The sequence below is a fragment of the Vulpes lagopus genome, chromosome 4, assembly GCF_018345385.1.
Source record: "Vulpes lagopus strain Blue_001 chromosome 4, ASM1834538v1, whole genome shotgun sequence".
Lineage (NCBI taxonomy): Eukaryota > Metazoa > Chordata > Mammalia > Carnivora > Canidae > Vulpes > Vulpes lagopus.
The window spans coordinates 133,536,398-133,551,697 of record NC_054827.1 but is presented as its reverse complement, the minus strand read 5'-3'; the positions used below and the strand labels follow the sequence as shown (position 1 = coordinate 133,551,697).

The window sequence follows — 15,300 nt, the reverse complement described above, 5'->3', positions numbered from 1 at the left end:
ACAGGCAGAGGGAGAAGCAGGCTTCACGCAGGGAGCCCAACATGGGACTCGATCCCAGGACTCCAGGATCATGCCCTGGGCCAAAGGCAGGCACCAAACCGCTGAGCCACCCAGGGATCCCCAAGAGTTCAATTCCTTACAGGTTGTTATGGTTTAAGGTCTCAGTTCCTCTCTGGCCATTGATTAGAAGCCTGCCTAATTTCCATGCCACATGGATATCTCCATAGAGTGTCTCACAATATAGCAGGTGGTAAGAGAATGAGAGCAGCTATTTAAAACTTAAGCCACAATCTCTTAACAAATAACTTGATCTCAAAATTATTTTTGCTATATTTTGTTATGTAGAAGTGAGTCCCTAGGTCCAGCCCACACTCAGAGAGGTGTAGAGATGGGGATTATAGAAAGAAACCAGGATCACTGCGGATCATCTTAAAAGCTGCTGACCATAGGCCCTTACTCTAAGAAGATACAAACAAATCATGCTAAAACACACACAGTCTTATATGATTGCCATATTTTGTGGTATAGTTTACAAGTTCTATAATATTTGAGATGGAGGAGATCAATGAAAGTTGGATTGTGAATCTTTAAAAGACAGATGATCTGAATTAGTCAAGGTATAGGATAAATTGTAACAGGTCCAGACTTACAGGGGATCTAAGATACGGTAGTTTGGGTGTTTTTTCCCTCTTTCTCTTTCTTAGGTAACAGAGACAGATAGGCAAATCATTTGTGCATCTTTGCTTTCACAGGGCGCTATACATAGTCCCAGGTTTTCCACCATCTTCTTATTGCTCTGCCATTTGCAATGATGTTTTGTCTTCATCTGCATAATTACCCACACCACATCTGCATTTCCACTCCAGGGAAGGGAGAAAGAGAAGTGAAGTGCAAGAAATATTTAAAGGACCTAGTCTGGAAGATGCATTTTATTATTTCCATTCATATCACTAGAACCTACTCATATAGTCACACCCCACTGCTGCCAGTGAAGCTGCAAATTTAGTCTCTGTAGGTAATCATGTGCTGTGCTGGAACTTGTTTTAGTGGAAACCATAAGACATTTTACAGTCTGTCATTTAACCCAAGCAAAAGAGCATGGACAGAGATATGAGGAGAAACTTCTACCTTGTTCATGGCTTGTTCAAGATTGGCTTGACTGAAGATAGGGGCTTTCAGCATTTATAGAAAATAAGGCTGGTTGGTTGTTTCCTGTACTTGGAAAGCTCCAAAAGTGAGGCAGAAGTAACTCAACTGTGTTGAGTAGAACCATAGCACAATTAAACTGGTTTCTAAGATTGATTAATGTAGAAACCTAAAATTTTCTAGAAACCTAAAATTTTGATCATTCTATTTTGGTGCCATTTTGAAATAGAATGATAGATATACAAGTCCAAAAAAAAAAAAAAGATATACAAGTCCAAATGCTTTAGCTCCCCATTCATTCTTATATATCCATATCAGACATCATCAGTAGGTGTTGGCATTTTTTTTCCTCCTCAAGACATGGCCTTACAATATTTTGCTATATAACATCCCAGGAAATCACTACATTCAGATATTATTTACATACAAGATAGCTATTTACCTTTTTTGATCTCTAAGAAGTATGCTTCTAGAATTAGACATACTATTTAAGTTGTCATGTGGTAAGCAAAGCATACGTTAAAAGTATTGCTTTATTTGGTGTTGTCTCTGAACTGCTTTGACTTTACTATTCTACAGATCACTCCATTGTTACTTGTGTGAATTTATTTTGGTTTTACTAAGGAATTGTCTTATTTCTTAAATCTGAAGATTGCTTTCTTTTATCGATTCTGGAAAATTCTGTCCTCTCTTTCAGTATTAGTCTCTTGCCCTTTCTATTCTGTCCTTCTGGAGAACATCTGTTAGACATACATTGGACCTTCTCTCTCTCTCTAAGATTTTATTTATTTATTTGAGAGAGAGCAGGGGGAGGATCAGAGAGAGAGAGGGACAAGCAGACTGTGCTGAGTGGGGAGCCCAACATGGGGCTCAATCTCATGACCCTGAGATTATGACTCTGAGATCATGACTTGAGCCAAAACCAAGATCAGATGTTTTACCAACTGAGCCACCCAAGCACCCCTCTTTGTCTCTCTTTCCTCTCTTTCATAATATCTTTTTGGCACACTGTACAACCTTGTGGATAATTTACCTAATCAATGTACTTACTCTTTCTTCAAATTTGTCTGGTCTTCTATCTTTTTGAGTTTTTTTTTATTTTAATGATTCTACTTTTTATTTTTAGGAAGTATTATAGGGCAAAATAGGCAAACAGGGTTAAAAAGTCCAATTATGAAATAAATAAGTATAGAGGGTATAATATACAGGATAAGGAATATAGTCAGTAACATTATAATAATTTTGTATAGTGAGATAGTAACTAGACTTACCATGGGGATCATTTTGTGATGTATATAAATACTGAATCAGTATGATGTACCCCTAGAGCTAATAGGATATCGTATGTCAAGTATACAGTTTATCCCTCAACAACATTGGTTTCAACTGTGTAGATTTACTCACATGCAGATATATTTTGGTAAATACAGCACCATAAATATATTTTCTCTTAAGGTTTGCTTAATAATATTTTCTCTAGATTACTGTAAGAATACAGTATTTGATATACATAACATAAAAAACTTGTATGAGTTGAGTGTTTGTTATTAGTAAGGCTTCCAGTCAACAGTAGGCTATTAGTAGTTAAATATGGAGGGAGTCAACGTTATATTTGAATTTTCAACTGTGCAGTGGCTTAGGTCCCCTAACCCACACATTGTTCAAGCGTCATCTGTCTTTAAATTAATAAAGAAAAATCTTTATTATATTTTGTAGTTCCCTAAAAAATCTGCCTGGACTTTTTTTTTAAGTCTATTGTCATACTTATGAGTCCTTTTGTATTTTCAGTCATTTTTAAAGTTTTATTATGATCTCTGTGATAATTCTGTTATTTTTAGATCCACTAACTTTTGTTCTTGATGCATTATTTCTTGTGACATTTCTCATTTTGAATTGTGAGCTCATCTTCCAGCAGGGCTTGTATGTGGAAATTTTTTTGAGCTTTGGAAAAGGCTTTGGATCTGTTTTTGATAAACACTCCAAGGAGTTTCTAGACCACTCAAAGTATAAATTTGGACTTCAGAGCATAAGCAAGAGAGGATGGAGAGTCTTTTATTTGAAAAGAACTTTTTCACCTTTTTTTTTTCTGACCCAAAGCTCAGCCAGACTCAAATGGGCTTCTTTATTGTCTCTTACCAACTGCTCTGGATTACTAGAGCATCAGTTTCTACACATACTTTGGTTATGGTTTAATCTTTGTTTATTGTCCCTGGAAATTTTCCTTACCTTTTTTCAATCTTATCTATTTAATAAGACATGTGTTCTGTTTCATCCAGAATTTCTAGGTGTTTGTAACAGTGGGATTTTTAGGTATAACAGAAGTGAAAGCAAGTTACTGGTTTTATTAATATTAAGAATGAATTTAAGTGTTGTGCTTGTTCATAATGATAATATTTCTATCCCTACAGACACCAGTGAGATCAGAGCCTAGTAACATGCAGTTTTCCATGATGAAGACTGATGATCGAATGTCTGCTACTGAAAGCACAGTAAGAATTCTAAGTCAAATCCATATCCGTTATTTTGATAATTTTGTAGATTATACTTTCTCCTTTTCTAGGATGGTTCAGAATGTGTAGTGATAAATTATTATCTGTCATTTATTAAATTAGTATTAGACTCCAGTGTCTCAGGCATATGTTACTTTTGCTGCTCTGGCAGCAGCTAGCTACCTGGTATCACAGCAAATGAGGAAACCTTCCTATTACATTTGGTATTGTTCTTCTCATTCTTGTGGTACTAAAAACAGTGAGGGTCCCTTTATAAACAGAAATTTTGATTTGTATATGATTTTTTATTTTCACTCAATTGGAGGTGGTGACCAGAGCTCTAGAAATTGTAGCTTTTATTTTCTTAATACCTTAGATGCATTTTACTTACCACATTTTATTGTTCTAAAATCCAGATGATTTTTATAATTAATACAAAATATGAAATGAAATAATGTTTCTATTTCTTAAAAAGCTGTTATTAACTTGATATAGTGACTTAATTGAAAGTCAAGGAAATATATCAAAGTGTTTCCCTTATATAAATCCATCCTTCTTAATGAGCTCAAATAAGTAATATACTCTTTTCTCTCCCTCACATGGTTATACCTTCCACTGAGAACTACAGTTAAGTATTGGCTTCCATGAGTAATAGAGGGACACTATCTAGCCACGTTGACCAATGATCTGCAGATGATGGAAATAATGATCCAAAAAGCCAAGCTCAATTATCCACACAGTATGGACTGTAATCCCCAATGGTTCAAAATCAGAATGACTTCTTAAGAGGGAAGACCCTCTGTACTCTGAATATAAATTCAGTTTCAGTGGAATTATGTCAGACTTCCAGCCCACTACTGCACAGTACTCTAATGAGAGGTATAAAGGAGTTTAAAAAGTTAATCCATCTAGCTATTTTAGTGTCTTCTCAAAGGCTGTGTTGGATACATGTAAAGCCAAGGACCCTTCTCAGACTGTATATTAGTACAATATATTTTTTAATGTCACATGTTATCTTATTAATTATAATGTTTAATGTAAGCTTGGCTTACTGTTTCCATAAATGAGGTTCAGCTATTTGAATTTGCTTATTGGTCTTCATGAAGTACTGAATAATTCATTTCACAATCTCTTAATCTTTTCTGGCAGATCAGTGTAGTGGTTGGCAAGAAAACTTTGTTTCTTTATAATCTGAATGAACCAGATAACCCAATTGATCTGGAATTTCAGCAGCATTATGGGAACATTGTCTCCTATAGCTGGTATGTACAAGAAGCTCATTACCAAAACATATCCATGTGTTTTTCCTTACTAATTATATCTAATTTTTGCCCATAGCATTTTCACTTCTCTGTGTAACATTTTCTGGATCATAGACTATGATTTAATATGTGAAACTACCTAACATATTATCTGGCCCTCAACAAATTGTATTCTATAGTTCCTTAGTTTTAATGTACTTGCTAACTTATTGTATTGCCAATGATAGTTAACCATCCATTTACCATATTATTGCCTTTGCTACTATAGGTATGGTGATGGCTACATCATGATTGGTTTTTCACGTGGAATTTTTGTGGTCCTCTCCACTTATATTCGAGAGATTGGCCAAGAGGTATTTCAGGCTCGTGACCACAAAGATCGTCTAACCAGTATTGCAGTATCACAGACCCTTAGTAAAGCTGCTACATGTGGTGATAATTGGTAAGTTATATTAAAAAATCTCAGAAAATGTTATGTAAGGAATATTTAAGAGGCTCAACAAGACTTTGATAGCTAGTATGAATCTGTGAGCGATACTCTCCTGCACTTTTAAAACATTTTTGCAATTGAAAATTCCTAAGACTCCTGCTGTAACACATAGGACAAAACCTAAAATGCTAAATGTATACTAACTACAAAACCTAAAATGGAGAATGCTTGAAAATCAATCTTAAAATAGGTACTTCCGAATAATACGGTGTCAGCACACTTCACCCTGTCTCTCTCACTGAATACAATGATAAAACCTGGGCAGAATGTATGGAGCGGTTATTTAAGGACTCTGAAAAGTGAATAGTAGGCAGAATAAAGAAGAAGAAGAGCAGAATTTGAAGTATCACTGAACCAGCAAGGAGTCTCCTACTTGTCTTCTACTCTCTCAAGATTCAAGACAGCCAAAATCTGGAAGTGAACACCAAAGCATAAATGAGAGAGCTCTGAGAGAAACCCTGTAGTTCTGGCTCAAGTTGCAGGAAAGAGAACTCCTAACACTTAGTTGGGGAAATCTCCCAGTTTCCTTTCTTTTTCTTTTTTTGTTCTTTCATGCCCCAGCCACCAAGCAACCTCATCATGGCAATGGCAGCAACAGCAATGGCAGGAAGGACCTACAGACACCTACTCTGACACAGGGTAAACCTTCCTCTAATTAAAGGATCTATGGCCCCAGGAATGGGGGCAAACTCTGTTGCTTATTTTTCTCTCTGCCCTCATACTGCGTCGCCACAGGCATGGGTGCAGTTGTGGGAAGGACAAGGCACTATAGGTAACTAGAGCCCCAGCTTTCCTGCAGGAAGATAAAAAATGGGAGCCCCAGGAAATCAGAACATACTAGGAAGATCCTGAAGAGGAAGAAGTTCTGGAAAGCAGCCCTCTGAAGATATTTATGAACTCCCAGTTTCACTTCTTAACGATATATGCATATCTCATCCTAAATAAACCAAAGACTCTGAGAACTGAACTGAGGGATAGATCATAATACAAGTCCTATAGATCACAAACTGGGCTGAATAGGGACATATCTGAATACAACTGCAAAGCCTTTCAAATTGGAACTGACATTGAAACCAAAACCCGCAGAAGGCTGGTTGATACTCAACCCAACAGAGTTGATTGCCTGCTTAAAAAAAAAACCAAAAAGCTAACCTTCTCCATGGGATTTAAAACAAGATACAAGAGTCTCAAACATAATGTTCAGAATGTCCAAAATATAACCCAAAGTTATCTGATATATGAAGAATCAGGAAAATTTCAACCTACTTGGGAAAAGGCAATTGAAAGATGCCAATGCCAAGATGATGCAGGTAGCAGCTATTATAAAAATGCTCCAAGAGATAAGGGCCAGCATTTTCAAAACAGATGAAAATGTGGTCTCAAAAAAGAATTAGAATCTCTAAAGAATAACTAAATGGAAGTTTTTAGACCTGAAAAGTATAATTAATACAGTATACTTAATAGCAAAATGGAAATCACAAAGAGTCAGTAAACTTAAAAATAGACCAATAGAAATATCCCAGTGAACACAGAGAAAGAAAAGATTGGAAGAAAATAAACAGTCAGTCTCAGCGGCCTGTGAAACAATACCAAAAAAGTCTAACGTTTACGTCACAAGGGTTTCAGAAATAATGGCTAGAAACTGCTCACATCTTCCAAAAGACATAAACCTATATATTGTAGAAGCTCAGCAAGTCCCTAAAAGGATAAGTCCAAAAAAAACCTAGCTCAGACACATCAGTATCAAACTGCTAAAACTAAAGACAGAAGAAAAAACTTGAAAGCAGCTAAAGAGCAACATTTTAAATGACAGTGGATTTCTCACCATAAGCCATTGAGGCCAGTTCCAAGGAAGCATCGTGACTTAAGTGCTGAAAGAAAAGAACTGTCAGCTGAAATTCATTACACAGTGAAACACCCATCAGTGGTTTCTTCTCAGATGAAGAAAAATGAAGAGAATTTACTGCTAGCAGACCTGTTATAAAATTGCTGAAAGAAGTTCTTCAAATGGAAGAGAACAGATGACAGAAGGAAATTTGGGACATCAGGAATTAAGGAAGAGCAACAGAAATGGTAAATATAACAGCTCATTTTTTTTCTTTTGAGATTTTTTTAAACATATATGTTGCTGTTTAAAGTAAAAATTATGATATTGTTTGATAGTGTTTTCAGTGTTTAAGATACATTACATAAGACAACCACAACAGAAAGGGGAGAGGGTAGGGGCTCCTGGGTGGCTCAGTTGGTAAAATGTCTGCCTTCAGCTCAGGTCATGACCTCAGGGTCTTGGGATTGAGCCCCATGTCAGGGCCCCTGTTCAGTGGGAAGTCTGCTTCTCCATTTCCCTCTGCCCCTTCTGCTCACTCCTGCATGCACTCTTTCTCTCTCTCAAATAAATAAATAAATAAAATCTTTAAAAAATAAATAAAATGTTTAAAAAAAGAGGAGAGGCTAAAGTTATTATATGTGATTTCTATAATATTTGAAGTGGTAAAATACTGATTCTAAAGAGCCTATGAGAAATTAAATATGTATGTTATAATCTACAGCAATCACTAAGAAATATACAGATTTATACACAAAACCCCAATAGGTAAATTAAAAGGGAATACTGGAAAATGTTCAAATCTAAAAGGTGGCAAGAAAGGAGAAATGGAAACAAAAGGGAGAAACAAAACCATACAGATCAATTAACTATGTTAAATGTGTAAATGACAATGCTATTAGACTATTAAAATAGAATTTTTTTTTAGAATAGAATTTTTAAATGACCCTATTATTTGCTGAAACTCACTTCAATGTAATGATATAATGAAATAACTAAATTAAAAAGTAAAAGGATGGAAAAGATCATCCAAACACTAACCCGAAGAGAGCTGGGTGGCTATGTTCATATCAGACTAAGAACAAAGAAAATTACCAGGGATGAAGAGGCATATTGCATACTGACTAGATAGCATACTGCATACTATTACTAGATAGCTAAATGAGTATGCACCTAACAACAGAGCCCCACAATAGATGAAGTAACAACTGGCAGAATTAAAGGGAGAAATAAATAGACAACAATAATAGTTGAAGTCTTCAGAACCCTGCTTTCAATAATATATGGGACAACTAGATAGGAGATCAAAAAGGAAATAAAAGTGTCAAATTGAGACTTACTAAGTGGAACACAGGCTGCCAGATCATGAGCTGTAGTTCAACACACACAAGACAAATTGAAATAGAAAAGTTACTTCCAGACGAAGTAACTGGCTTGTCTTGAAGGGCGTCACAGAGAGATCAAGGCACAGTGCAGACAGAAAGAGACAGAACCAAGGGCATGTGCTTTTAAGAGAGTTCATAGAAGAAAACCAGGCTTCGTGAATAGACTGCTTTAGGGTTTCCAGGCTAAGGCTAGATTGGTCAATTCTAACCAAAAGAGTAAGTATTTGGAAGGCTCCAGTGATCTTATCCAAGGGGCACATAAGGCATATGGTGTTGGGAGGCAGGGAAGACTGTTGATCAAAAGGGCTTTTAGGGAAGTCACATTAGGAAATTAACACTTGTTTGTGACTCTGTGGGTGTGCATTTGCAGGAGGGACTAGTAGGATTAAGGTCATTGCAGGCCACTTGGCCAAACAGAATGGATGCTAAGGTAGTAATACCATGGAGTAGCTTAGGTAAACTCTGAACAGACTTGGCCAGCACTATAAACCGACTAGACCTAATAGACATCTATAGAACATTCCACCCAACAAGAGAATACATGTCTTTTCTATGGATCCATGGAACATGCACCCAGATTCCATATTCTGGGCCATGAAACCTCCACAGATTTAAGTTGAAGTCATGCAAAATGTGTTCCTTGACCGTAATGTAATCACACATGAAATGAATAACAGGAAAACAACAGGAAATTCAATGAACACTTGGAAATTAACCCACTTCCAAATAATTCCTGAGTATATCTCAAAGCAAATTTAAAAATACATACAACTGAATAAAAATGAAAATGCAATATATCAAAATATGAGATACAGCTAAAACAGTACTGAGAAGAAAACTTATAGTATTAAGTGCTTACATACAAAAGAAAAAAAATCTCAAATTGATAATCTAACTTTCTACCTCAAGAAACTCGAAAAAAAAGAGCAAACTAAGGGTAAGGCAGAAGGAATAAAATAATAAAGAGCAGAAACTGATGACATTGAAAATAGAATAGGAAAAAAATCTAACAGCTGGATTTTTTTGAAAAAAAAATTGATAAACCTCTAGTAAGAATGACAAGAAAGACACAAATACCCAATATCAGGAATGAAGCAGGAATATCACTACAGATATGGAAGCAACTAAAAGGATAATAAAGGAATACTACAGGTTTAGAATTACAAAGGAATACTACAAACAACTTAGAAATTTGACAACTTAGATGATTGGAAAAATTCTTCAAAAATCACTGACTACCAAAACTCAACCCAGATGAAACAGATAATCTATCCTAACTAGCCCCGTAACTCTTAAAGAAATTGAATAATTTTAAAGCTCCTGAAAAATTTCCAGGCTCAGATGGTTTCACTGGAGAATTCTACCAAACATTTAAAAAAAGAATTTACAGCAATTTTATAAAACCTCTTCAAAAAATAAAACTGGAAGAAACATTTCTCAATTTATTTTATAAGGACTAGTATTACCCTTACACCAAAATCAAAGTATAAAAAAAAGAAAGATCAATCTCTCTCATGAATTTGGACACAAAATCCTCAACAGAATTTCATGCACTGAATTCAGCATATGCGAAAAGAATTATACCTCATGACCAAGTGGGATTTATTCCAAGTACACAAGGCTTATTTACATTCAAAAATCAATGAAGTTACTCTATCAACAGCTGAAGAACCATCTGAATATATCAGATGACATACAGAAACAGTCTTAAAAAATCCAACACCCATTCATGATAAAAATTCTCAGTAAGGGATGGAGGGGAATTACCTCAACTTGATAAAAAATGTCTATAAAAAACCTATAGCGAACATCAAACTTAATAGTGAAAAAGACTGAGTGCTTGCCCCCTAAGATTGGGAACAAGACAAGGATACCTACTCTCACTACTCTAATGCAACCTAATATTAGAAGTTCTAGCCACTGCAGTAAGACAGGAAAAAGAAATAAGCCACATCCAGATTGGAAAGAGAAAAGTAAAACCATCTCTATTTGCAGATGACCTGGTTGCTTGTGTAGAAAATCTCAAGGAATCTACAAACAAGAAACATCTAGAACTAAAACGAGAGAGTGTGCAGCAAGATTTCAGGATGTAAGATCAACATACAAAAATCAGTCACATTTCTATATGTTAACAAGTATGTGGAAACCAAATAAAAAATACACCATTTTTTTAAAAATACCACCATTTTTAATCACTCCAAAGAAAATGAAATATTTAGATATACACTTAACATATACAGGATCTGTGTGCTGAAAATTCCAAAATGCTGCTGAATGAAATTTAAAAAGACAGAAATAAACAGAGAAACACACAGTATTAGTATATTAAAAACAGTGATAACATCAAATGCTGGGAAGGATGAGGAGAACCTAGATCACTCAAATAGTTTGGCAATTTCTTAAACAAACTGAACATTCAATTATCGTATGACCCAGCAATTTCACTCCTAGCCATTTTTCTCAGAAACATAAAAGCTTCTATTTCCAGAAGAACCTGAATATGAGTGTTCACAGCAGCTTTATTTGTAATAGTAAAAAACTAGGAACAATCCAGATGCCCTTCAGTGGGTGAGTGGTTCAACTGGTATATCTATATGATGGAATAGTACTCAACCATTAAAAGGAACAAACTAGGGCAGCCCAGGTGGCTCAGCGGTTTAGCGCCGCCTTCAGCCCAGGGCCTAATCCTGGAGACCTGGGATTGAGTCCCATGTCGGGCTCCCTCCATGGAGCCTGCTTCTCCCTCTGCCTGTGTCTCTGCCTCTCTCTTTCTCTGTTGCTCATAAATTAAAAAAAAAAAAAATTTAGAAGGAACAAACTATTGATACAACAAGGGTGCTGAGTGAAAAATGCCAGTCACAAAATGCTGCATACTGTATGATTCCGTTTATGTAATATTGCTGAAATGATAAAGTTATGGAAAAGGAGAATGGATTAGTGGTGGCTAGGGGTTAAGGACGGGGCTAGGGTAGGTAGGCAGGAGGTTAAGTGTGTTTATAAAAGGACAACACAAGGGATCCTTGTGGTGATGGAACTATTCTATATCCTGTGGTGTGGATCTCAGGAATCTTGCATGTGATAAAATTGCATAGAACTACTAAACACACACACACACACACACATGGTGAATACAGGTAAAACTTGGGACAGCTGAAAAAGGTCAGTGGATTATATCAATGTCAGTATTTTCATTATAATATTATTCTATAGTTTTTCAAGATGTTACCATTTGAGGGAAAGGTGGAGGGTATGTATGATCTCTGTATTATTTCTTATAGTTGCATACAGATTCATAATTATATTCAAATATATATAATTATATATTCAAATATATATAATTATATATTCAAAATAAAAAGTTAAATGAAAACAATGAGAGAAAATATTAAGGGGAAAAGCTCTGGGAGGGCAGAAGGGAGGAGGGTGTTAAGACCAGGAAGAAAGATATAGCCATTAGGTGCCAACATTGTGCTGCTACACAGCTTTCTTTGGCTAACCTATCTTCCCTGTGACCCTATGCAGTAAAATGCCCCCAATTTTTCAGAGTTTTTGACCTATGTCTTGTGATTCCAAATCGAATGCTCTTTCTGCTATACCTCATTACTTTTTGTATGAAGAAAGTCAGGGTGATGGGGGGGAGCACATTGCAAAAAGAAACCTTTTTCCTCTAACAGCTAGGGAGAATGTTTTCCTACTCATACTTTTTTCAGGGCAACTTCAGCCTCTTTGTTCCTGAAACTACAAATCAGAGAATTAAACCAGGCACATCCACCACACCCCTAAGAGATTTCTTTTAAAGATAAAATAAATTACAGAAATTCTATTATTTTTCTTACCTCAACCCAATAGATTATCTATCCTACATATATCCCTTTTTGGAGAACACTGACTTGTTCTGTAGCGTACAATTTTTTGTGAATGAAAACTATTTTATTTAACACCTGTATTTACAATATACATATTTTTTCATTTTTCAGTATTAAAATTCATGACTTGGCAGAACTGAAAGACATGTATGCTATAATCAACCTGGACGATGAAAATAAAGGTACTGATTTTTCTGAAGCTAGAGTGACATTTTATCACTGCAGTGACAGAGCAATGTGTTTATTATTATTTGATTTACATTAATCATAGGAGGAATAAAACTAACACCCTTCATTAGAGTTCCCTGAAAGAACTTACTTATTTTAGTAATTATAGAAGACTGTAAGTCCACTTTGATCCAAATTTAATCTCAGTTTCAGTTATAAAACCTAAATTCTTACACTCTTTCCCTTTGATCCACTACTGAATGAATCAGTGCTCCTGTTCACATGCATACCTGCCCGTGGTGAATTTTTACTTTGTATAGACTAACCTATTAAAGATAGCACTTGAAGATTTTTATGTCTGCAGCTTACATGAAAATACTTGCTTATTTGCACCAATATAACTTGTGTTTTATTAATCCTTGATTCTGTCAAATATTTCAGGTTTGGGCACGTTGTCCTGGACAGATGATGGCCAGTTGCTGGCATTGTCTACCCAAAGGGGCTCTCTGCATGTTTTCCTGACCAAGCTTCCCATACTCGGGGATGCCTGCAGCACAAGGATCGCGTACCTCACCTCCCTCCTTGAAGTCACCGTAGCCAACCCTGTTGAAGGAGTATGATCATGGTGTTATTTTGATTTGATTTATTAGGAAAATCAAAACAGTTGTAGCAGTTGATTTGCTACTGTGCTTTTTCTGTATTATAGGAGCTGCCAATCACAGTTTCTGTTGACGTGGAACCCAATTTTGTAGCAGTAGGGCTTTATCATCTGGCCGTGGGAATGAATAATCGGGCTTGGTTTTATGTCCTCGGAGAGAATGGCAAGTATCAATCCAGCTGTCGTTTTCTTACTTTCTTACTTAGCATTTAAATTCTGTTACTGTTTGGGAAGCACCGTGTCTTTCACTCTTTTCCTTCAGCTGTCTCTTTCTTAAGCTTAAACAGTTTTGTGAATCCTCTAAAAATTTTGCATAAAAAAAATAAAAATAAAAATAAAAATAAAATAAAAATTTTGCATAATTTTTGGAAAGATCTTATTCTTTACCTTTGTAGTGAATACAGCATGGTATAGTGGGCAGAGTATGACCTTAGGAATTAGGCCCTGAGTTTAAATTCCCCAGCTGCCTCTTGTAGCTAGCTAGGTGACTAGATAAATTCTTTACTTCTCTGAGCCTTGATTTAGAAGACTCCGTCCAGAATATTAGGATTCTTCTACACGTAAGGGGTCATGAGGAAAACTAAATGAAATAAAATGACGTGACCCACTTTTGCACAATGTCCTTCCTAGGCACTCCTTGGTCAGGTAATTGAGTTCCTCCCTATTCCTTTTATTCTTGAGGTAATGACCACTAGCATCTGAAGGGAGCCTTGCTTTTTCTTCTCCCCACTGGAGGTCAGATATCCCTTAGGAGTAGAACAAGCTGGAGATTTAGCCTCCATTAAGCTTATTGTCACTAAAGTGGAAACTTTTGGTTGTTTCACGTGTAATTTTATTTTCTACTACTTTGTTTCATGTGATTCATTATGGAATTCCTGAAGGCAAATTTATGTAACAACTAAGATTTTCTTTACAGTGGCTAAAATAAAAATTTTAGATTTAGAATATCCTTAAAAATGCACTCATTTAAAAAATGCACTCATTTAAAAATTATTTGCAAATCTTTGTAATTATATTTTTACATGTATGTTTTTTTATTGCTACAGCTGTTAAAAAATTGAAAGATGTGGAGTATCTGGGGACAGTTGCCAGTGTTTGCCTTCATTCTGACTATGCTGCTGCACTTTTTGAAGGCAAAGTCCAGTTGCATTTGGTAAGTATAATTTTGATGTCCTGGAGCCCTCAGGACTCTTGATGGATGACCCGGTTTAGTGATGATAATGAACAGCTTAATGTCATATTACCAAGAACATTGGTCAGGAAGCAACCACATACAGACTAGCTAGAAAATCAATTGTGTTGACGGGATGAGCACTGGGTGTTATGCTATATGTTGGCAAATCGAACTCCAATAAAAAAATATACAAAAAAGGACTAACAGAACTCTTTGCCCTTCTGGATGAGATGTTCAATTAATTTTCTTATTCTTTTCCAAGAAAGCCAACAAAGTTTCAACTATGCTACTCACAATATTGCCATGGTAAAAATGACCCAGTTGGAAAATGCATCTAGTAGAAAATTAAAAACTGATTGGAAAGTTCTATGTCTGAGCTTCCTGAAATGAATTGACTTATATATTTGGGCATATCACTTACAGGGAATCCTTGAAACTGTGCTGGTTAAATTGTTCAAAAGATAGTGGCTCCTGAGACAAACCATTGAGACTCTTAATCATAGGAAATAAAATGAAGGTTGTGGGAGGGGAGGCGGGGAGAGGGACGGGGGGTGGGGTAACTGGGTGATGAACTAAGGTGGGCACGTGATGTAATGAGCACTGGGTATTATATAAAACTGATGAATCACTAATCTCCACCTCTGAAACTAATAATATGTTAATTAATTGAATTTAAACTTTCAAAAAAGGATCTAGCATAAAAAAAGAAATAGAGACTTTAAAAAAGAAGATACTGGCTTCTAACCAAGGGCATCTCCTACATCTATTTCTTGGCTCTTTGCTTCTGGGAAGCCAGAGAATAGCTACTAGACCACTGTAGAGCCTCCCACAAAGATT

General features: G+C 35.9%; 1 protein-coding gene across 3 annotated transcripts in view; it reads left to right on the top strand.

Moving 5' to 3' along the window:
- WDR19 (WD repeat domain 19) overlaps nucleotides 1-15,300 on the top strand; it is a 111,704-nt gene that overhangs the window by 17,813 nt on the left and 78,591 nt on the right. For all 3 annotated transcript variants that reach the window (XM_041751393.1, XM_041751391.1, XM_041751392.1), the window contains exons 7-13: nucleotides 3,555-3,635; nucleotides 4,785-4,897; nucleotides 5,166-5,339; nucleotides 12,575-12,645; nucleotides 13,073-13,245; nucleotides 13,338-13,452; nucleotides 14,336-14,442. In XM_041751393.1, coding sequence (XP_041607327.1) covers nucleotides 3,555-3,635; nucleotides 4,785-4,897; nucleotides 5,166-5,339; nucleotides 12,575-12,645; nucleotides 13,073-13,245; nucleotides 13,338-13,452; nucleotides 14,336-14,442 — 834 coding nt within the window. The remainder of the gene's footprint in view (nucleotides 1-3,554; nucleotides 3,636-4,784; nucleotides 4,898-5,165; nucleotides 5,340-12,574; nucleotides 12,646-13,072; nucleotides 13,246-13,337; nucleotides 13,453-14,335; nucleotides 14,443-15,300) is intronic.